The 22,302-nt window shown below is 44.7% G+C and overlaps 1 protein-coding gene across 1 annotated transcript in view; it reads left to right on the forward strand.

Moving 5' to 3' along the window:
* Positions 1 to 3,387: 3,387 nt before the first annotated feature.
* LOC119953238 overlaps positions 3,388 to 22,302 on the forward strand; it is a 47,024-nt gene continuing 28,109 nt past the window's right edge. The window contains exons 1-3 of the mRNA XM_038777271.1: positions 3,388 to 3,465; positions 13,709 to 13,750; positions 18,595 to 18,651. Coding sequence (XP_038633199.1) covers positions 13,745 to 13,750; positions 18,595 to 18,651 — 63 coding nt within the window. The 5' untranslated portion in view covers positions 3,388 to 3,465; positions 13,709 to 13,744. The remainder of the gene's footprint in view (positions 3,466 to 13,708; positions 13,751 to 18,594; positions 18,652 to 22,302) is intronic.

Genomic DNA, 22,302 nt, shown 5'->3' on the forward strand with positions numbered 1-22,302 from the left:
CCACCCTATACCAGTAAGTAACCCAACAGCCCCCCCCATTAACCTTAAAAAAAAATTAAATTTTTTTTTTAATGACTTGGTGGGCCGCATAAAGACCTTTGGCGGGCCGCATGCGGCCCGCGGGCCGTAGTTTGCCCACCCCTGCTCTTGAGTGAAAACTGGCTGCCGAACTACTTTTTACCAGAACAGAATTTTGAGAAAATATATGCCAAGCTAATGATCAGGTAAGCCACCAATTAAACCTGCACTTTAAACCATTATAATTTTTTAAAAATGAGAGAACCCAATTTTTTTTTCCAATTAAGGGGCAATTTAGCGTGGCCAATCCACCTAACCTGCACATCTTTGGGTTGTGGGGGTGAAACCCACACAGACACGGGGTGGGGGGGGGGGGGTAATGTGCAAACTCCATACGGACAGTGATTTAAACCATTATAGTATTGAATTTAGACGGTTACATCTTTATGTCAAGTGCTACCCCTATTGCCAAGTTTCTATTTTCCCATGGGCGGCATGGTGACGCAGTGGTTAGCACGGCTGCCTCACGGCGCTGAGGATTCGGGTTCAATCCAGGCCCTTGGTCACTGTCTGTGTGTGTGCAGTTTGAATATTCTGCCCGCTTCTGCGTGGGTCTCACCCCACAACCCCAAGATGTGCAAGGTAGGTGGATTGGCCACACTAAATTGCCCCTTAATTGGAAAAAAAGAGAATTGGGTACTTTAAAAATACAAAAAAAAAAAAAAAATTTTAAATTTCCATTTTCCCCCCACAATCAATTTTGTATACTTTTGAGGAATTTATTGTGTTGCATTAAACTGTATAGGTTTACTTATTTGGTACAATGACACCCAGCTCAATTTGAATTTTATAATATTTGGATTGGATTGGATTTGTTTATTTTCACGTGTACCGAGGTACAGTGAAAAGTATTTTTCTGCAAGCAGCTCAACAGATCATTCAGTACATGGAAGAAAAGGGAATTAAACAAAATTCAAGAAAATACATGAGAATACATAATAGGAGAACACAAGATATACAATGTAACTACATAAGCATTGGCATCGGTTGAAGCATACAGGGTGTAGTGTTAATGAGGTCAGTCAATAAGAGGGTCATTTAGGAGTCTGGTGACAGTGGGGAAGAAGCTGTTTTTGAGTCTGTTCGTGCGTGTTCTCAGATTTCTGTATCTCCTGCCCGATGGAAGAAGTTGGAAAAGTGAGTAAGCCGGGTGGGAGGGATCCTTGATTATGCTGCCCGCTTTCCCCCGGGAGCGGGAGGTGTAGATGGAGTCCATGGATGGGAGGCAGGTTCGTGTGATGGACTGGGCGGTATTCACGACTCTCTGAAGTTCCTTGCGGTCCTGGGCCGAGCAGTTGCCATACCAGGCTGTGATGCAGCCCGATAGGATGCTTTTTATAGTGCATTAATCTGTAATTAATGGAGAATGAAAATAGAATTGTTGGACTCTCAAAGTATCAACCTGCCCTGTTTATGATGAGAACATTCGAACATTCACTTTCTATCATGGGGAGGGAGGTCAGCAGGGAATTAATAAAATTTGTATCATCCCAGTTGGGAGCGTAAATGTTAACCATGACAACCAGGGTACTCGCTCGGGAACTACAGACATGTCGACCGTTGGGGTCGGCTATTATCTTACAGGCGGAAAACGGAACCCTTTTACTGATTAGAATCATTGCCCCCTGGCCCTGCCATCCAAACCCTATTGAAAAACCTGCCCTATCCACCCCTTGCGCCGCTGAGTTTGATCTCTGATCCGCAGATGGATCTTTTGCAAAAACATTCCATCGGAGTTTAAACTCTTGAGATGAGCATATGCCATCGATCTTATCGCTGGGCCATTCAAAGCCCTAGGTTGCAGGTGACCAAATGACTTGGAGGTCTCCCACTCCCCCTCATTGGAGGTGACCCACTCCCAGCCATTTCAACTAAGAGAGATTAACCGAGGGATACTTAAAAGGTAACGCAAAAAGATCCACCCAAAATGGCCACCAAACCCAGTCAAAAGACTGGAAAAAAAAAATCAAGACACCGTCAGCAAACTACCCCCACCACCCCTTCCCCCAACGCCATTTTTATACGACCACTCCCAAGTACGAATACAAATGGGAATGAGGCAAACAAAAACGTACCCTCCTACTGAAGCCTACATCTCGTAAACCCAAACAAAACAAAAACTCTCAGCTCGTTATCAAAAAAAGCCTCTATAATTAGCTGCAGCGAACCCTCCAAAAGGCTCCCGTTAATTAGAAGGGAGACCCCCCCCAACCAGAGAAAGAAAAGTGGATATAACAACATAATTCCAAAATCCCATTTAACTTACGCACCAAAAGGCAGATGAAATGAAATGAAAATCGCTTATTGTCACAAGTAGGCTTCAAGTGAAGTTACTGTGAAAAGCCCCTAGTCGCCACATTCCGGCGCCTGTTTGGGGAGGCTGGTACGGGAATTGAACCGTGCTGCTGGCCTGCCTTGGTCTGCTTTCAAAGCCAGCTAAACCAGCCCCTAATATATATAATATATATATATATATATATTAATACAATGAACAGAACCGACATAGTGTAAAACCCCTATTCTAATTATGAACTATAATTCTATAACAGACATGATACCTCAAGAATGTAACAATACAACATGCCCGTCAACAGAGCCAGAAGCCCACCATGCATATCAAATAGTCTGTTCCCTCAAAAGTAACTCTGAGATGAGCCGGTAGAATTGAGCGTTGCCAATCCGCCTAGCCTGCACATCTTTGGGTTGTGGGGGCAAAACCCACGCAAATACGGGGAGAATGTGCAAACTCCACACGGACAGTGACCCCAGAGCCGGGATCGAACCTGGGACCTCGGCGCCGTGTGGCAGTGGTGCTAACCACTGCACCATCATGCTGCCCGATGGATTTGGAAAGTTAACCAACTTTTACCTTTGAATTCAGCTTAATGCCAGTGCGCAGGCAATGGCCAACATCAAAGTTAACTGGCCAGATTTTCTAACCCGATCCTGTTTTTAAAAATGATCTTGGGACATCCCTGCCAGGTATATTTCAGGGTCACATCATGTGTTGGTTTTTTTTTCAACAACCAGACCTTCATCAATGGTTTTCTCAAAACATCCAATTTTGGAACAAAATAACACATCTTGCCGCGTGAGTCTGAAATTCTTTTGGGTTGGCAACATTTTCTGCCAATTGTCCAGCCGTGGAGCTGGCAGTGATGTCTCCTCAGTCGGGCCAGCAAGCTGGCTGGCGGGAGATAAGATTGAATTTCCCGCGGCCTCATTTGACCAACACGACACGGTCTGTGTAGAGGCAGGAAGTCAACACCATCAGTTTCGTTTTCTCTCTTTTTTTTTGTTTGCGTTAGATCATCACCCGATCCACCCGCCCAACGGGCGGCTTGCTCCTCACTGTGGTGTGGGCTGAGACTGGGGCACTGGCGCCAGGTAAGCAAGCGATTTCCTCACTCCAACCGGACACCCCCCCCCCCCCCCCCCAGTCTGGCCCCTTGTGACAGGGAAGCCACAATGGGGCCCGCGTCCGCCTTGGCTCAGAACTGGGGAAGAGTCAAATGAGCAGAGGCTGCAAGAGTGCTGGTCCCACTTCTCTGAAAATGTTCAGTGACAAAAAACAAAATACTGGGCAACCTCTGACAGTGGAGAGAGGAGGGAGCTACCGTTTGGAGTCTGGATGACTGTCAAAGAGAGAGCTGGAAATTGGGTCAGATTTATACTGGGGTGGGCGGGGGGATAGGGGCCCAGCTATAGGTGGAGATTTTCATGGACAGAAGGACAAAAGGAATATAAATGGGGGTGATTAAGGCTAGGAAGGGTGCTGATAGTGGCACGTAACGAGTTTAGAACGTGTGAACGGCACAACAAAGTTGAGCAAAGTGTCAAAAGACAGATGGCCCTCATGGGGTGGGGGGAGGGAGAAACAATGGTGAGGGAATGTTTAGCATATTTTATATTTAGTAACATTGGCAAGGCACAAGGGCAAGGGAGTGAAAAGAAACAGACACAGAAAGCTGAGGCGATCAATTATATTTGAATACTTATTTTTTTGTGTTTTGTTGAACTGGGCAAGCACTGCTGGGGGTTGGGGTATTTATGGGAGGTGGGATATTTATTTGGCAAAGAGTCATCCGGACTCAAAACGTTAGCGCCCTTCTCTCGCCAAAGATGCTGTCAGACCTGCTGAGATTGCCCAGTATTTTCTGTTTTTGTTATTTACTTTCTGCTTGTGGTGCTGAGGTGGAGTTGGCAAGTGTAGTGACCCATTGGCACTAACAGGATTTACACTCCTGGTTTGGTGGAGTTGGATATTTCATTTCTATCAAATGTACAATCTGACATGTCCTCCTGTTAGATGCAGCACCGACCGGCAACTCACTGCCAACTATGCCCACCATGCGCGAGAAATAAATTTGTGAGCATATGAATTAGGAGCAGGAGTAGGACACTCGAACCTGCTCTGCCCTTCAGTAAAGTCACAACTGATCTGATTGTCACCCCAACTCCAGACTCCTGCCTACCCCTGATAACCTTTTGCTTCCTTGTTTGTGCAAATATTAAGCTGTGTCCTTGCGTGGCCTTGATATACCAACCTTTCATTTAATAGCTAAACCCACTTACCAGTGGTGCCACGCAGGCATGTTAAATTAATCGAATCATAGGCCCCAGATTTTGTTACGTGACACAAAAACAGTCAACATTCCCTGTCGTTTCTACGCTGTCAGCAACTTCAGGAGTTCATACATTCACAGGATAATGCAGAAATCTGGAAGTTGCTTGCACTGAGTTTACAGATCCCCTTGGATCTCATAGAGTGAAACCTCCATTGAACATGACATAAGAAGGAAGAACAGGAGTAGGCCATTCAGCCCCTCAAGTCTGCTCCGAATGTGGCCTTAAATCCAGTTTCCTGCCTGACCAACACCCTCTCGCCCTCCCACATACCCTTTGACCCTCCTTTCGATCAGAAATATGTCTAACTTAGCCTTGACTATATTCAATGCCCCTGCCTCCACTGCCTTCTGAAGTATAGCATTCTAAATACTTGCACATCCCTCTGAAAGAAGAAATTTCTACTCATCTCCTTCGCATGCATGATTGATGAAAATACCACGTTTATGTGGTTAGTCTCACTGTTAAAAACCTTGACAAAAAAATCAGGCCTTGTTGAATGAGCTGTTTCTTGGCTTTTAATGACAACAGTTCATAATCACTGCTAAACACTCACCAGCACTTGAAAGCTAAATATTTGGAATGTCAAATTTTTCCGTAATTATAAAAATTGCATGCTTTTTCGAAGCATAAGTATTATTTCTCTTTTCTTTAAAGTGTGTTTATCTTTACTTTAGCTTCTGTTTTAATCCAATCATAGGCATTGAGTGGAATTTTCTCTAAAAATAGTAGTGTCTGATTCTGACTGAAAACTAATGTTTCTCCCCAGAGATTCAGCCAGGTTTTCTCTCCAGATCTTCTGAAACTTTGTCGAAAAAAAATGCAGGCGGGGGGCGTGATTTGCTGCGTCACTCTGGCGAGGCGGGGCCATCAGAGTTCGGTACACCGATCTCTAAGTTCAAGTGAAGCCCCCACCCCACCACCACCACCAACATAAATCTGTTGCCAGATTTCCAGGCTGGCACTGCAAGTGCACCAGGTCAGCATTTCCAGTTGACACTGCCAGTCTGCCGGGTTGGCACTGCCAGAGTGCCAGGGGGCAGTGCCAGGGCACTGGCCTCCACACCCCCAGTGTGGTCATCTCGACTGCTGGTGAGCGGTAATCAGGTCCACACTCTCGCAGGGGCTTGTCTTGCTTCTGAATGTTCTTGGATGTCCACAACAGAATGGAAGAGAGTGACAAGATTCTTTAAAAGCATGTTTATTAAAGTTTTACATAACAATCAATAAAAACACAAGAATGAATGTATAACAAACAAAGAAGAAGTAAATGATTTAAACACTATACCTAAAACTCCAAACGACTGACGGTGTCTAGATATTAAAAAAGGAAATAAACGGTTGCAGCTCAGGTAGAATCTCTCCACTCCACCCCTGATGGTGAATTTAAGTTTCTCTAAGTGCAAGAAGGACATTAAGTCCCCCAACCAGCCAGAGGCACTGGACAGGAGACCTCCAACCGAGCAGAATCAGTGAGGCAAAGGCGACTACGTCAGCCTCGACCCCCGAGTGACTGCTGGTTAATCCGAAACCCCGAATATGGCTACCAGTGGACATGGGAGTAATTCCAAATGGGACAGGGTGCTAAAATAGGAAGCCCAGAAGTTGGCGAATCTGGGGCAGAACCAAAACATATGCAAATGGCCAGCTGGGGCAAGTGAACAGCGATCGCATCTATTCTCGACATTTGTATAAAAAAAACACTCATCCCTGCCTTGGTCAAGTGCGCCCTACGTAGCACCTTAAACTGAATTAGGCTCAACTGGGCACATGAGGGCATGGAGTTGCCTCTGTAAAGGGCCTCTCTCCATATCTCGCTAGTGAGGATCGCGCCCCGTTCACTCTCCCTTTTGGCCCTCACCCCGTTCAGTGAGAAGCGATCAGATGAGAGAATCCAGCTATATAGCTCTGAGATAGACCCCTCACCAGGCTGAGCCAAGGGTAGAATCATCTTCAGCAAGGGGAAAGGTAGGGCCACAGGAAAGGAAGGGATGGCTGTACGAGAGAAATCACGAACTTGAAAGTAGCGAAAAAGACTAGAGTTGAGTAGCTGAAATTAGTCCACTAACTCTCTGAAACTGACAAACCTCCCCTCCACAGCCAGGTCTCCAAAATGCTCAAGACCCTTCCATTTCCACAAATTAAATGCCAAGCCCAGCACAAAAGATACAAAAAGTTGGTTGTTACAGACAGGAGGCAGTGAAGACAAGGAGAGGGGTTTAAAATGTTGTCAAAACTGTTTCCGGATTCTAAGAGAGGGCACCACCACCTGGTTCGAAGAGAATCTAGCGGGAGAAAAGGGCAATGGTGCAGTAAGTTTGACGTGGAGAGTGGATGTAGGACAACAACAAGCCTCCACCCGGCCCCAGATTGAATCGAGATCACTAATCCACAATAAGATAATTTGGATATTAGCGGCCCCGTAATTGAACAATAAGTTTGGGAGGGCCAAGCCCCCTGTTCGCCCATCCCTCTGCAGTAGAACACTGCAGGTTCTGGGATTCCTACCTGCCCAAATAGAAGCAGATATCAATTTATTAACCTTAATAAAAAAAGTATTTGGGCATGAAAATGGGGAGGCATTGAGAGAATTAAAACACTCGGAAGTATGTCCATTTTTATTGTTTGAATCCTGTCCGCCAACGAGGAAGGCTGCTCCATCTCTGTAGGTCCGTTTTGACATTGTTGATCGGGCTTGAGTAATTCAATTTGTGAAGTGAGGCCTAATTGTGGGCCACCCTGACCCCCAAGTAGCAGAAATTTATAATAGAGAGGCGAAAGGGTAACATGCCTAAATGGACTCATCTCCCAAATGGGGGTTGACCGGAAGACATTCGCTCTTGCCAATATTTAACTTATAGCCAGAAAAGGAGCCAAAGATATTAAGTGTCTTCATTATGCCATTGATGAGGGAAGTTGGTCTGTAATATATAAAAGTAGGTAATCTGCATAAAGAGATACCCGAAGTTCCACCCCATCACGATTAATACTTCTCCATTAACTAGAAGCCCTCAAGCTGTAGATAGTGGCACCATTGCCAAAGCGAATAAAATTAGAAAAAGTGGGCAGCCCTGCCTTTTGCCCATATTCAAGGGGAATTAGTCCGAATATAAAATGTTTGTGTGAACACTGGCTTACGGGGCATAATAAAATTTTTTTTTAGAATACCCAATTACTTTTTTCCAATTAAGGCGCAATTTAGCGTGGCCAATTGATCTACCCTGCACATCGTTGGGTTGTGGGGGCTAAACCCACGCAAACACGGGGAGAATGTGCAAATTCCACACGGACAGTGACCCAGAGCCGGGATTCGAACCCGGGTCCTCAGCGCCGTGAGGCAGCAGGGCTAACCCTCTGCGCCACCGTGCTGTCCTGTGGGGGGCATTATATAACAAGCGGATCCAAGAGGCAAATTTATGGCTGAATCCAAATCTCCTGAGAATCTCAAATAAATAGTCCCATTCCACCCTGTCAAAAGCTTTCTCAGTGTCGAGCTATACTATCACCTCTGGCTCAGGTACAGGGGGAGGGAGAAAGAATAACATTTAAAAGGCGATGCATATTGGCTGATAATTGACGTCTCTTTAAAAAGCCTGTTTGACCCTTGGCAAGCAGCTTAACATTGCGTTTAAAAGCGAGATGGGTCGGTATGAGCCACCCTCGGTCGGGTCTTTGTCACTCTTAAGGAGCAAAGAAATAGACACTTGAGCAGGGGTCGGAGACAATGGACCATGGGATAGGGAGTTTAATAACAAAGGTGCGAGCTCTTCCAAAAACTTCATATAAAATTCGATCGGAAAGCCACCCGGGCCAGAGGCCTTACCAACCTGCACCAGCCCAATACGTCTTAAAATCTCAATATTTGGGATGGGCAGATATCCAGAAACTCATCCATGATTGGACTGTCCGCGGTGGGGTGTGGGGTTCAAATTTAGACAGTAATATGGTTTAAAAGCCGCATTGACCAGCTGAGGGGTGGAAATGAGGTTGCCGCCTGGGTTGAGTATCTTGGGATCTTACGGGAGGCCGCCTGGTGTTTAAGTTGATGAGCCAGAAGATGACTGTCCTTGTTCCCATATTCGTAAGAAGTAACCCTGGAGCTCTGAATCTGGCGTATTCTTATCACTGATCAGAAGCATGAACTGGTTTTCCATTTTTTTTTGTTGCTTGCATGTAGGTCTGGAGTAGGATCAAATGAGTACTGGTGATCTACCACTACAATGGAGACCACCAGCCTCTGCTGTTCTAACGTCTTCATCTTTAGCACATGTGCGCTGTAAGAAATGATTCCTACCCTAAGGGCGTTGGCTGCTGCTGCCTCATAGCGCCAGAGATCTGGGTTCAATTCCAACCTTGGGAGCCTGTGTGGAGTTTGCACATTCTTCCCGTGTCTGCATGGGTTTCCTCCGGGTGCTCTGGTTTCTTCCCACATTTCAAAGATGTGCAGGTTAGGTGGATTGGATATGCTAAATTGTCCCTAGGTGGGGTTAGAAGGATAGGGTGGGGGGTTGGGCATATGGTAGGGTGCTCTTTCAGAGGGTCAGTGAAGACTCGATGGGCCGAATGGCCGCCTTCTGCACTGCAACAATTCTATGATTCTATAAAATCCTCCCACAACGGGAAAGGGAAGGTTGAGTTGAACCTATTTAATTTGATATTGTCATCAATAGAGGTGCTGGCAACATTTTCTATCGGCCAGCAAAGTAGGATCAAATCTCCAGGCTCGGTGTTGGTGGGGCCAGATTCCAGCAACAGATCAATAAAGTATGGGACATGGTCAGAGATTCCGATTGCTGAGTACAATTTAGGGGCAATTTAGCATATCCGATCCACCTAACCTGCACATCTTTGGACTGTGGGAAGAAACTGGAGCACCCGGAGGAAATCCACGCAGACATGGGAAGAATATGCAAACTCCACACAGTCTATCGAAGGGAGGAGGGCCCTATCTAAAATGAAAAAATCAATGTGGGAATATGCACGATCAATCTGAGAAAAAAAAGAGAAATCCCTGTTATTTGGGTGCAAAAAACACCAGGGATCTATCCTGCCCCCTCCCACCCCCCTCATCTGACCCATAAAAATATAACTGCACTCAAAAGTAAAAGAAACGGTGCAAACAATAACTTAACTTAAAGCTTGCAATTGGCAAAATACAACTAAACAAACTCTAAGCTAATTTTATAAACTATTATTATGAGCTTCAAAAAACCCTCTAATGTCACTCCCGTTAACTAACACAACCGTGTCAGCAGGGAGACTCCCAACCAGAGAGTAAAAACTTATTCAACTTACAATGCCACACCGGCAGCTAAAAGCCACACCAAATGATAATAATGAAAAGAGAAAGGGAAAAAAAATAGGTTAATGTAAATGCATAAATCTCTCCAATATAACCAAGACCATTAAGAATACCCCAAGCAACGAACATGAAAAAAAACTAAATATAAAGTGGCCATACATAGAGCCATATAACAAATTAAACAGAGCACAACTTGTGCTTTTTGTCAAAGGAGTCGGGACCTCCCGGTGAGTCAAAAAAAGTCTCCTTTTTCTCAGAACGTTACTCAAAGGCGAGCTGGATTGATCATCCCGAACTTGACTCCACTCTTGTATAGGATGGATTTTACTCTATTTAAAGTGGCTCTTTTCTCAGCTAGGCCTGCACTCATGTCCTGGTACAGCCTAATAGAGTGGCATTCCCAAGTGAAATCCCAGTGCTCCCATCGGAGAACAAACTCCTTCACTTTGAAATTCACCGTATGAGGAGGATCTCCAGGGTGAGGCTTAGGTCAAATCGAGTGATGGGCCTGGTCTAATTCTGGGGAGGTGCTGTATGTACACCCTCACTCACCATCTTCTGGAACATGTCCGAGAAACACTGAGTAGAGGTGCGGCTCTTGATCCCCTCTGGTAACCCCACAATACGAATATCCTGGTTCAAGGTCTTTCAGCATGGTTGTTAATGTTTTGTTAACTTTGACTAAAAAGCAAGGTTGGACTCCAGGGAGGTGATCCAATCACTACGGTCTGAAAAAGCCATCTCCATGTCCTTATTTGTGGCTCTATGAGTTTCGATGGTCTTGCTGGTGGCTTCAAGAACCAAATGAATGGAGGCCAAGGCCTTTTCAATTGATTTTTAAGATCCACCGGCAAGTTTTGTCTGTGTTTATCAAGCCTCAAACTTTTGGTGAGAGCTTCGGCCGTTAGTGGAGTGGTTGGAGAAGATGCTAACTCCACCATCTTACCTCCAGTAGGTCCCTGAGAGGCTTCAGAGTCAGTCAACAAGATTTGGACCAATTCTTCTTTGGCTCTGCCTCCCTTGGACATCTCAGAGAAGAGAGAACCGTACACAAGAAAATCTCAGGGTTTTTCTGGAAAGGTACAGGCCCGTGAAGGGTAGTCAGATTTCCAGCGGGAGCCACCTCATGCACGTCTTCCCCTCACATAGCTCCACCAGAAGTCAGAGAGTGAGACATTGTGTGGTTTACCTTTACTGAAGCGGAAGCAGCTTTGTCTTGGGTAAGATCAATGGATTTTTAGAGAAAAAATCTATAAGGGACTGTTGCCAAAAGATGTTTACTTTTGTGTTCCGATATGTTAACTTTTCTGGGGATGTTTTGTGAGACTCTTTTGACCGTGTAACTTTCATCTTATGTGCTTAAATTTTTATTCAGGTTACTAAATCTTTTAATTTTTAAAATCTTGAAGGTATTACAGGGATTCTATGCTCCTTGGGTCAGTAGTATTTTCTTGGTATTCTGATCATGGACCAGACTGCAACGTGGTTAGGGTACTGGACAGAAACCCTAATATTTTATTTTAATTTTGTAAGACTGAGGAAAGAATACATCGCTCCAGGAGCGATTTCGCGCAAAATATGGGCATGGTATTTTAAATCAAACTTTATTATTAACACAGTGTTAAAATATCTTTAACATCACACAAGAAAATAGCTTACAATTGCCCTTTGAACAATGCTAATCAATACAGTGACACAGTAACCCTTAACTGCTATCTTTACTTCCATTCAAACAGCAGGACCATCTCAGATCCCAATCCACTTTTAACAACAGTTAGCACTCAGGAATATTTGCTGTGCAGGGATGGCTGGATACTCCACTTTGAGAAAGAGAGATCTTTTGACTGGGTTTAAAGAAAAGATATGACCATGTCAGAACAATACAGGATCTCTCGTTAAAGCCTTCAGAAACTGACTTCATAGTTTGACTTCCCGGAACCAACTGAACAATCTCTGCTTCTCTGCTAAAATATTTGGTATTCTAGCTCCTCCCATTAGTTACAAAATGTCTCTAATGAATTACTCCGCAGGGGACCCTCTTAATCCAAACAAAATTATTTTGGCCCAAGCCTTTATGATGCCTTAATTGCACTTCTGGCTCCCAAAAAGCCTAGCTGTCTTGCAAACCAGGATTTTTTAAAATACTACTGCAGCAGTAATACACACAATAACCCAGACTTTTAACTCCCAAAGAGGTATAATACAATATATCTGAGATTTCTACATTCATCACACTGGTTTTCAAAATTTAAAAAAAGGTTCTGATCAGTAAGACAAGTTTCCTTCGGGTATTTGGCTTGTTCAGCAAATAACATCTGTTGTGGTTGTACCAATGTCAAGTTCTCACTCCTGTGAGCAAGTCCCCATTCATTGTAAACTAAATCCACAGAATAGAATCCATCGAATCTCTACAGTGCAGAAGCAGGCCATTTGGCCCATCGAGTCTGCATCAATCCTGTGAAAGAGCACCCTACCCAGGTTCACTCCCCTTCAATATCCCGGTAAGCCCAGCTAATCTGCCAATCTTTGGACACTTAAGGGGAATTTAGCATGGATAACCTGCACATCTTTGAACTGTGGGGGAGAAGCCAGAGCACCCAGAGGAAACTCACGCAGACACGGGGAGAAAGTGCAAACTCCACACAGACAGTCACCCGAGGCCGGAATTGAACCCGGGACCCTGGTGTTGTGAGGCAGCAGCGCTAACCACTGTCCCACCGTGTGGAGATGGCGGCTTAGTAGTCATGCCAGTGGGCTAGTAATACAGATGTGCAAGTTAATGCATGGTACCAAGTCTCACTATGGCAGCTGCTGGAATTTGAATTCAATAATTTTCTTAAAAATCTGGAATCAGTAAACAGAACCACCATTGATTGTTGTAAAAACCTATCTGGAGGGGAAATCTGTTATCTTTACCTGGTCTGACCTACATGTAACTCCAGGACCACAGCAACGTGGTTGACTCTCACCTGCCCAGTGGTCTAATCTCTGAGTTCAACGGCAACAAATGTTGACCTTGTCAGTGACACCCACATACCATAAAAGTGTTAATTTATACATGTAAAAGCTGATAAACCTGGGAGTTAAACATAACACAAATATGCGTTATTCTGGTTTTTGGGTGACAGAAGAATTGCTCAAATAAAATGCCGGAAAAATGCAGCATGTCTGGCATGTGCAGGGAGAAACAGAGTTAACGTTTCGAATCAGCATGACTTTTCACAATTATTCAGCGATTAGGTCGTGTTCAATGACTCTCACTTTATGAAATCATGTGACGTAGGCCAGGTCCTCTGCAAAAGATTTATTTAAAAGTCAAAATTAAGCAACAGCTAACAACCTTTCATTTCTGACTTTCTGGTTTACAAAATAATAGACGATGCAATGCTTTTCCAACTCCCCTAATCATACTGAGTTTGAACACTCTGTAATATAAAGTTTAAACATGAAATCAAAGCCATCAGAATACTTCCAGGTGCTTATCTCTGCATAGCGTGCAGAACAGGAATCTCTGAACTGGCAGAGAGCTACCAGCTGAGTATCTGTACCTGGGGAAAGAAATGTTTCACATCTCTTTCAACCTTTCAAACCTAGATATCACAGTATGTGCACTGTTAAGTTGCAACTTTGAGTACTGCTTTTAGGTGGGTGACATAAACTTTGGGATAAGGAACATTCATGAATGTTTGTTTCTCTTTTCAGACAAATTTTCATTAACAACGAAAATTAACAAAAATTATGCAGGTAAGTTCTTTCTTTTTATTGCACAATTCCGTAGGAATCATGAATGATCAGTTGATATTCATCTGTAAGGATCAGAGCCCAATTGGTTACAGTTGGAAAGTTGTCCTGTTAATCCAGCAGGGTGATTCAGCGAATACAGAGTGATGAGTACGTGCACTGTGAGACAAACATAAGGACACAAAAACGTGAGAAAAGTTAAGGATTTGCCTTGCTGGATTCTAACACTGTTGGTGTAGATCCAAATCCGTTAAGAGTATCCCTAAATCTGTATCTTTGTTATTCTGCGTAGGCTTACATTAACAAACATTCCGAGCACTTCAAAGTCAATTATCTGCCTTTGGAGTCATTAGTGTTGTCACAAACCCAGCAGCTGATATACACACAGCAAACTCACTCCCAATGAGATGAATGACTATTCTGACTATTCGTGAATTTTGTTTTTGGTGTTGTTAATTGATGGGTAAACATAGACCAGACACCAGCAGAAACTCTTTCTTCAAATAGTATCTTGCAATTGTTTATATCTACAGAGAGCAGGGCTTGTTTATAATATCTCACTCAAGAATAATACCTCCAACAAGCAATAAGTTTCAGCCTAGATTAGGAGTGGAGCGGGACTTGAGCCCACATTCTTCTGACTCAAAGACAAATATGCTATCATTGGGCCAAGACTGACACCAGAAGTTCCTTATGGTATCTCTTCTAATTCTATTTTTCATGAACTTGAATATTTGACCTGATTCAATGAGGGGAGTCAGAGAGCAAGCCAGGATCAGCGCCACTGTACGAGGGAGGAGGTTTGACTAACATCCCCATTGTCCATGATGGGGAGCCATCTTCAGCCAGACTATCTGAGCCTCTTCCTGAGATCCATAGCATCGCAGGCAATTCGATTCGCTCCAGGCAATATTAAGACCAGGCTGAAATCACTGGATACTGCAAAGGCTGTGGATCCTGGCAATGTCCTGGCAGCAATGGTGTAGACGACTGTGCTCTAAAATGAACCATGCTCCCAGCCAAGCTGTTCCAGTACAGCTACAACACTGACATTTCCTCAGAAATGTGCAAAGTTGCCTATGTTTGTCCTGTCCACGAAAAGTAGCATAAATCCAAGTCAGTTAATTGGCTCCCTGTCAGACGATCCCCAATCATCAGTAGTGATGGAAAGTGATATTGATAGTGCTATGAAGTGACAGCAACTCAGACAAAAACCTGCTCGTTGCCTCTTAATTTGCGGTCTGCTAGCATTACTCAGCTCCAGATCTCATTATAGCCTTGGTCCAAACATGGACACAAGAGTTGAACTCAGGAGTTGAAAATGACTGCCCTTGACATCAAGATAGCATTTGAGGTATGGCATGGTAGCACTGTCGCTTCACATCTCCAAGGCCCCAGGTTCAATTCCCGGCTTGGTTCACTGTCTGTGCAAAGTCTGCATGTTCTTTTTGTGTCTGCATGGGTTTCCTCCGGGAGCTCCGGTTTCTTCACACAGTCCAAGGATGAGCATGTTAGGTGGATTGGCCATGCTAAATTGCCCTTAGTGTCCAAAGGGGTTGGGTGGGGTTGCTGGGTTACAGATGTGGGGTGGAGGTGTGGGCTTAAATGGAGTGCTTTTTCTAAGGGCTGGTGCAGACTCGATGGGTCAAATGGCCTCCTTCTGCACTGTAAATACTATGTCTATGTCTATGACTGAGTGTGGCATCAAGGAGCCTGAGCAAAACTGAAGTCAATGGGAATCAGGGGGAATATTTGCCATGCTTAGCACAAAGGAAGATGGTTGTGGGTTTTGGAGGCCAATCCTTTCAGCCCCAGGCCATCACTACAGGAGTGGGGGTGCTTGCTTATGATTACACAGTGTTCATTATCATTCACAACATCTCAGAAAGTATCCGTGAATTTTGTTTTTGCTGTTGTTAGTTGACGGGTAAACATAGACAGGACACCAGCAGTAGCCCTTTCTTCAAATAGTCCATATCCATATACAACAAGCTCTGTATAAAATTCAGGCTTGGGCTAAGAAGTAAGAAGTAACATTCAAGATTCACAAATGCAAGGCAAAGACGTTCTCCAGAAAAGACAATCTAACCATTTCCCCTTGGTGTTCAATGGTATTGCCATTGCTGAGTTAGGAGTGTGCTGGAATGCTCCCCCCTTGCCTGGATGAGAGCAGCTCAAACAACATTCAAGAAGTTCGACAGCATCCAGGACAAATCAACCTGCTTGGCACCCCATCCACCACCTTAAACATTCACTCCCTTCACCACTGACACACAGTGGGAGGATGTGTACAATGTAGGGCAGCACGGTCGCACAGTGGTTAGCACAGTTGCTTCACAGCTCCATGGTCCCAAATTCGGTTCCAGGCTTGGGTCACTGTCTGTGTGGAGTCTGCACGTTCTCCCCGTGTCTGCGTGGGTTTCATCCGGGTGCTCCGGTTTCCTCCCACAGTCCAAAGATGTGCCGGTTAGGTGGATTGGCCATGATAAATTACCCTTAGCGTTCAAAAAGGTTAGCTGGGGTGAATGGGTTATGGGGATAGGGTGGACATGTGGGCTTAAATAGAGCGTTCTTTCCAAGAGCTGGTGCAGACTCGATGAGCCGAATGGCCTCCTTCTGCATTGTAAATTGTATGAATCTACAATATACTCTGCAGCAACTCACCAAGCCTTCTTTGACACCACCTTCCAAATCCTCAACATCTATCATCTAGAAAAACGAGGACAGCAAATGCATGGGAACTAGTTGCTTCTCCTCTAAACCATACAGCAGTGTTACTTGGAACTTTATGACCATTCCTTCACTGACATTTGGTCAAACCTTGGAGCTCGCTTCCTAACAGCACTGTGGCTGTATCTACATCACACGGACTGCAGCAGTTCAAGAAGACACTGCCACCTTCTCGGGGGCAATTAAGGATGAGCAACAAATGCTGCCTTTCCCATCGACCCTCACATCTCATGATATAATAAAAACAGGGCGGGATTCTCCAAAATGGAGGCAGAGTGTCCGTGCCGTTGTGAATGGGCGGGGCACTACCGGTTCTGGCCGCCTATCAAGGCGGGAGAATCGGCGGCCCGGCCGCAGACAGCTGCCCGCGACCGGCGCCGCGCCAAACGCGCTGGCGCAAATTGCCGCTGATTCTCTGCTCCTCGGAGAATCGCGTGCCAGCGGCGTGGCACGGTTGCGGCGATTCTCCAGCCCAGCACGGGGCTTGGAGAATCCCGCCCAAGATCTTTTGTCCTGTTATCCTATGTTATTTTAATGCAATTTTCAGTATTTTCCTATCTAATCTCTTTAAATGTATGCTTTACTCAGATCCTGCCTCAGCCATATATTTCATTAGCCCCAAATTTTTAAACTTTTTCTTGTGGGACAGCTCGCTTACACTTTGAATTATTCCTGTTGTTCTTTTCTGTGTGAGGGGCAACAGTTATATATCTAGTTATTTAGTAGTACAGAACCTGAGTATTGCTGAAAATCCTTTTTGTTTTGTATTCATCAGGATTATTTGCAAGAATATTAAATTGTAAAGGGAACAACAATTTATACTGCATGAGAAGAGAGTGCTGATTGGTTGGCAAGTGGACTTTGATTGGCAGAAACGTTGCCATGGAGAATGTACCAGTAACTGAAACGTGATGGTTAACTGCCAAGCTTTATATTAAAACACAGAGCCCTGTGCCTTGCAGACAAAAAGAACATGTGCACATTGCACCTTTTTCATCGAAACAAAAGCGTAGAGAACAGCCATTTCCTGGATCATTCTCCAGGGATTCCTTCATGGATGTGGGTGTGGGCTGGCTAGGCCAGAATTTATCGCCCATCAGCTAATGCCCATGAGAAGGTGGTGGTGAACTACTTTTTTGAACCGCTGCAGTCCTTGTGGCGTAGCTGCTGTTGGGAAACGGGTTCCATGATTTTGACTCAGCAATAGTGAAGGAATGGCAATACATTTCCAAGTCAGGATGGTGAGTGTGTTGGAAGGGAACTTCCAGATGGTGGTGTTCCCATGTGTCTGCTGCTGTTGTGCTTTTCAATGTCTTCAACAGTCAATTTAGCACAGCCAATCCACCTAACCTGCACATGTTTGGACTGTGGGAGGAAACCGGAGCACCCGGAGGAAACGCACGCAGAAATGGGGAGAATGTGCAGACTCCGCACAGTCAGTGACCCAAACCGGGAATCGAACCTGGGATCCTGGAGCTGTGAAGCAACTGTGCTAACCACTGTGCTACCGTCACTGGTCCAGTTTCCATGGCACTGCTTCTACCAATCAGAGCCACTTGCCAACCAATCAGCGCTCTTCCCACACAGTATAAGTTATCCTCTTCGCAATTTGGTATTCAATATGAATTGTCCTAATGAGAAAATTTCAACAGCATGATTTATTTTTTTCAGATGCACACCTGTTTACTCTGTGGTACCAGAACTATGTATGTGGCAGATTAAGTTTAATATTGGTATAATACAAATTGTAATATGGCCAAAATATTGTAGTGTGTGCCACATATCAAAAATTGTTGAGTACCAGGTGGCCTAGGATGGGAGTGAGAAAAACAGTGAGCTTGTCTCGCGTGCTGTCAGATCAATAACCTAAGGTAATTAAATAGGCAAATAAATCGGGGATGCGCAAGATCAATGGAATGCAAGTCTACTGAGATGCAGCACCTTCGAAAGGGTTAAATGTGATTGATAAAAGGAGGTTTGTGTGATGTGAATTTTATTTGCACAAGCAAGAAATATGTGGTGTAATTGACAGGAAAATAGGACAAAAACAGTTGAATTTAACTAGGATTTCGCTAGTCATTCTTCACTCATCATCGATGTGTTTGTTTTTAATGCAGGGCTGCAAAGTGGAAAACATTGACTGCTTCTATTATCAATATAATCACTGCACCAATGTAAGTCTTGCCTCTGGAGTTTACCTTTGTACATTTTCTTTTTACTGGGAACAAACCACTTGTACTTAGATAATACCTTTAATGTAGTAAAACGTCCCATGGGTGGTATCAAACAAAACTTTACATCGAGGCACCTTAGGAAATATTAGGACAGGTGACCAAAAATTTAGCCAAAGAAGTAAGCTTGAAGAATGAGAGGCGACACGGTGACACAGTGGTTAGCACTGATGCTTTACAGCACCAGGGTCCCAGGTTCAATCCCAGTGACTATCTGTGTGGAGTTTGCACTTCTCGTGTCTATGCAGGTTTCCTCCAGGTGCTCCAGTTTCCTCCCATAGTCCCAAAATGTGCAGGTTAGGTGGATTAACCATGCTAAATTACCCCTTAGTGTCCAAAGATACGCAGGTGAGGTCGGGTTACGGGGGTTGGGTTCTCTTTTGGAGGGTCAGTGCAGATTCAATGGTCCAAAAGGGCTTCTTCTGCAGTGTAGGGACTCTATGACTGAGAGTGAGGCAGAGAGGCTGATGGGGAGAATTGCAGAGCTTAAAGCTTAATGGCTAGGCAATTGAAAGAACAGCTGCCGATGATACATCGCCCAGGAGTATCCAATGCTGAGTAAAACAAGCATTGTGTTGCTATTGCCCTTCATGATGACCTACATGTGCGAGAATGGATTTTCCGTTCTCACAAAGATGAAGATAGATGGCACAAAGGAACGAGCTGAACTGTGCACCTGATGTGCACATTTCCCTCTCCTCCTGTGCAACCCTTTTCAAGTGAGTTTGTGAGGACCAAGCAGACTTCCCTTTTGCAATAAAGATAAACGAACGTGGGGTGTGTCGCAAAGTTTGGCCGATGTGGGTTGCAGTGATCGGCTGACGTGTGTCAAGGAGGTTGGCCGGTGTGGAAGTGATTTTTTAAATTGAGAGTACCCGATAATTTTTTTCCCAATTAAGGGGCAATTTAGCATGGCCAATCCACCAACCGTGTACATCTTTGGGTTGTGGGAGTGAGACCCACACAAACACGGGAAGAATGTGCAAGCTCCACACGGACAGTGACCCGGGGCCAGGATTGAACCTGGGTCCTCAGTGCTGCCCCTGCCAGCATCGAAGGTTGACTGGTAAGCAAATGTGGGTCCTGGGAAAAAAAAGTTTCAAAAGCAATGAGTTAGGATATGGGCAGCGGAGTTTTGGATGAGCTGAAACCTATGGTGTGATGTGGAAGGCTGAAGAGGAGAGCATTGGAAAAAGTGAGTCCAGGGATAACAAAAACATGGATGAGAATTTCAACATCAAATGGAGACAGGAGACGTCACGGAGGTGGACTGGAAGAGCAGATATGGGGTTGTGTAAGAGAGGTTATCAAAATTGCGAAGACGCTGCTCCAGCCTCAGATTGTGGCCAGCAAGAGGGATGATGAGGCTGATGGTGAGGGAACAGAGTCTGTGGTGGGCTCAGAGAACAACTCTCCCCGATATTTAGTTTTAGGAAATTACTGCTCATCCAATACTGGATGTCAGAGAAGCAGCACGACAGTCGGTGGAGGTGTGAAGGGAAGTTGTAATGAGTTGAAGCTGGAAGTTCTCAGCATACATGTGGATCCTATGTTTTCAGATGTTGTTGCTGAGAGGGCTGTATGTACATGAGGAATAGAAGGGACCCACAGGAGTGTTAGGGAACAGAAAGAGGGTTTTTGGCCCATCACATCTGCATGGCTTTACAAATGAGCATTTAAAAAAATATTTCTATTGGTTTTCACAACTTTTATGTACCATGTTTCAGTTTGTACGATTAGAACATAGAACATACAGTGCAGAAGGAGGCCATTCGGCCCATCGAGTCTGCACCGACCCACTTAACCCCCTCACTTCCACCTTATCCCCGTAACCCAATAACCCCTCCTAACCTTTTTGGACACTAAGGGCAATTTATCATGGCCAATCCACCTAACCTGCACATCTTTGGACTGTGGGAGGAAACCAGGAAAAGCAAGGGTCCCAATATCTACCCGGGAACTTCACAGATAGACAGCAAAGGGTCAGGGCAGCACAGTGGCGCAGCAGTGCTAACCACGACACCGTAGCCTGTTCGATCCCGGCCCTGGGTCCGTGGAGTTTGCACATTCTCCCCGTGTCTCTGTGGGTATCACCCCCAAAACCCAAGGATGCGCAGGTAGGTGGATTGGTCATGCTAAATTTCCCCTTGATTGGAAAAAAATAAGAATTGGGTACGCTAAATCTATTAAAAAAAAGAAAGCAGAGGGCAGGATAAATGGGTCCTCCTCTGGCTGGCTAACTGTAACTAGCGGGGGTGCCGCAGGGGGCAGTCCTCGGACCTCAACTGTTTATAATCTATGTAAATAATCTGCAAACAGAGACAGAGTGTAGCATAGCAACATTTGCGGATGATACTAAAATAGATGGGAAAGCAGGCAATGAAGAGAAGATAGAGTTTAGAGACGTATATAGATTGGCTAGGAGAATGGGCCAAAATTTGGCAGATGGAGTTTAATATGGATGCGAGTGAGGTTATCCATTTTGGCTAAAAAAATAAAAAGGCAAATTATTATCGAAATGGAAAGCAGATTCAAAATGCGTCCGGGCAGAGGGATCTGGGTGTCTTAGTTCATGAATCACAGTAAGTCGGGATGCAGGTACAGTATGTAATAAAGAAGGCAAAGGGAATTTTAGTGTTTATTGCAAAAGGACTGGAATATAAAAGTAAAGAAATGTTGTTCAACCTGTATAGGGTGTTGGTGAGACCACATCTAGAGTATTGTGTCCAGTTTTGGTTTCCTTATTTGAGGAAAGTTGTGGTGGCATTGGAGGCATTTCAGAGGAGGTTCACCAGATTGATTCCGGGGATGAAAGGGTTGACGTATGAGGGGAGATTAAACAGTTTAGGTTCATACACGCTGGAGATTAGAAGAATGAGAGAGAATCTGATCGAGGCATATAAGATACTAAAAGGGATTGAGAAAATAAATATCGATCAAATGATCCCCCCAGTGGGAAAATATTGAATGAGAGGTCACAGGTAGAGATTGACAGGCGGTAGATTTAAAACTGAGATGAGGGGGAACTACTTCTCACAGCGAGTGGTGAATTTGTGAAACTCGCTGCCCCATAGTGCGGTGGAGTCTGAGTCATTAAATGGCTTCAAGGAGATGGATATATTTCTGATTAAAAAGGGGTTAAAGGGATATGGGGAACAGATAGGGCGGTGGATTTGAGACCAGGAAGAGATCAATCATAATCTGATTCAATGGCGGAGCAAGGTTGAAGGACTGAATTGCCTACTTCTGCTCCTAATTCCTATGTCCGTATGTAAACGTTCCTCCAGCCCGAAAAACATCCATTATCCATTACTCTCTGCTTCCTATTAACCAGCCAATTTTGCATCCACGTTGTTCCTGTCCCTTTTAGTTTTCCTCACATGTCTGTTGTGTGGCACTGTACCGAATGCCTTTTTAAAAGTCCATGTGCACCACATCAACAGCATTACCCTTATCGACACTTTCTCCTACCACTTCAAAACCTCCAGCAAGTTAGTTAAACATGATGTCCCCTTTGGCATTCCATGCTGGCTCTTTCTAATCATGTGGCTACTAATTCTATCCCAAATATTTTTTTCGAGAAGCTTCCCCACC

The sequence above is a fragment of the Scyliorhinus canicula genome, chromosome 18 (assembly GCF_902713615.1).
Source record: "Scyliorhinus canicula chromosome 18, sScyCan1.1, whole genome shotgun sequence".
NCBI lineage: Eukaryota > Metazoa > Chordata > Chondrichthyes > Carcharhiniformes > Scyliorhinidae > Scyliorhinus > Scyliorhinus canicula.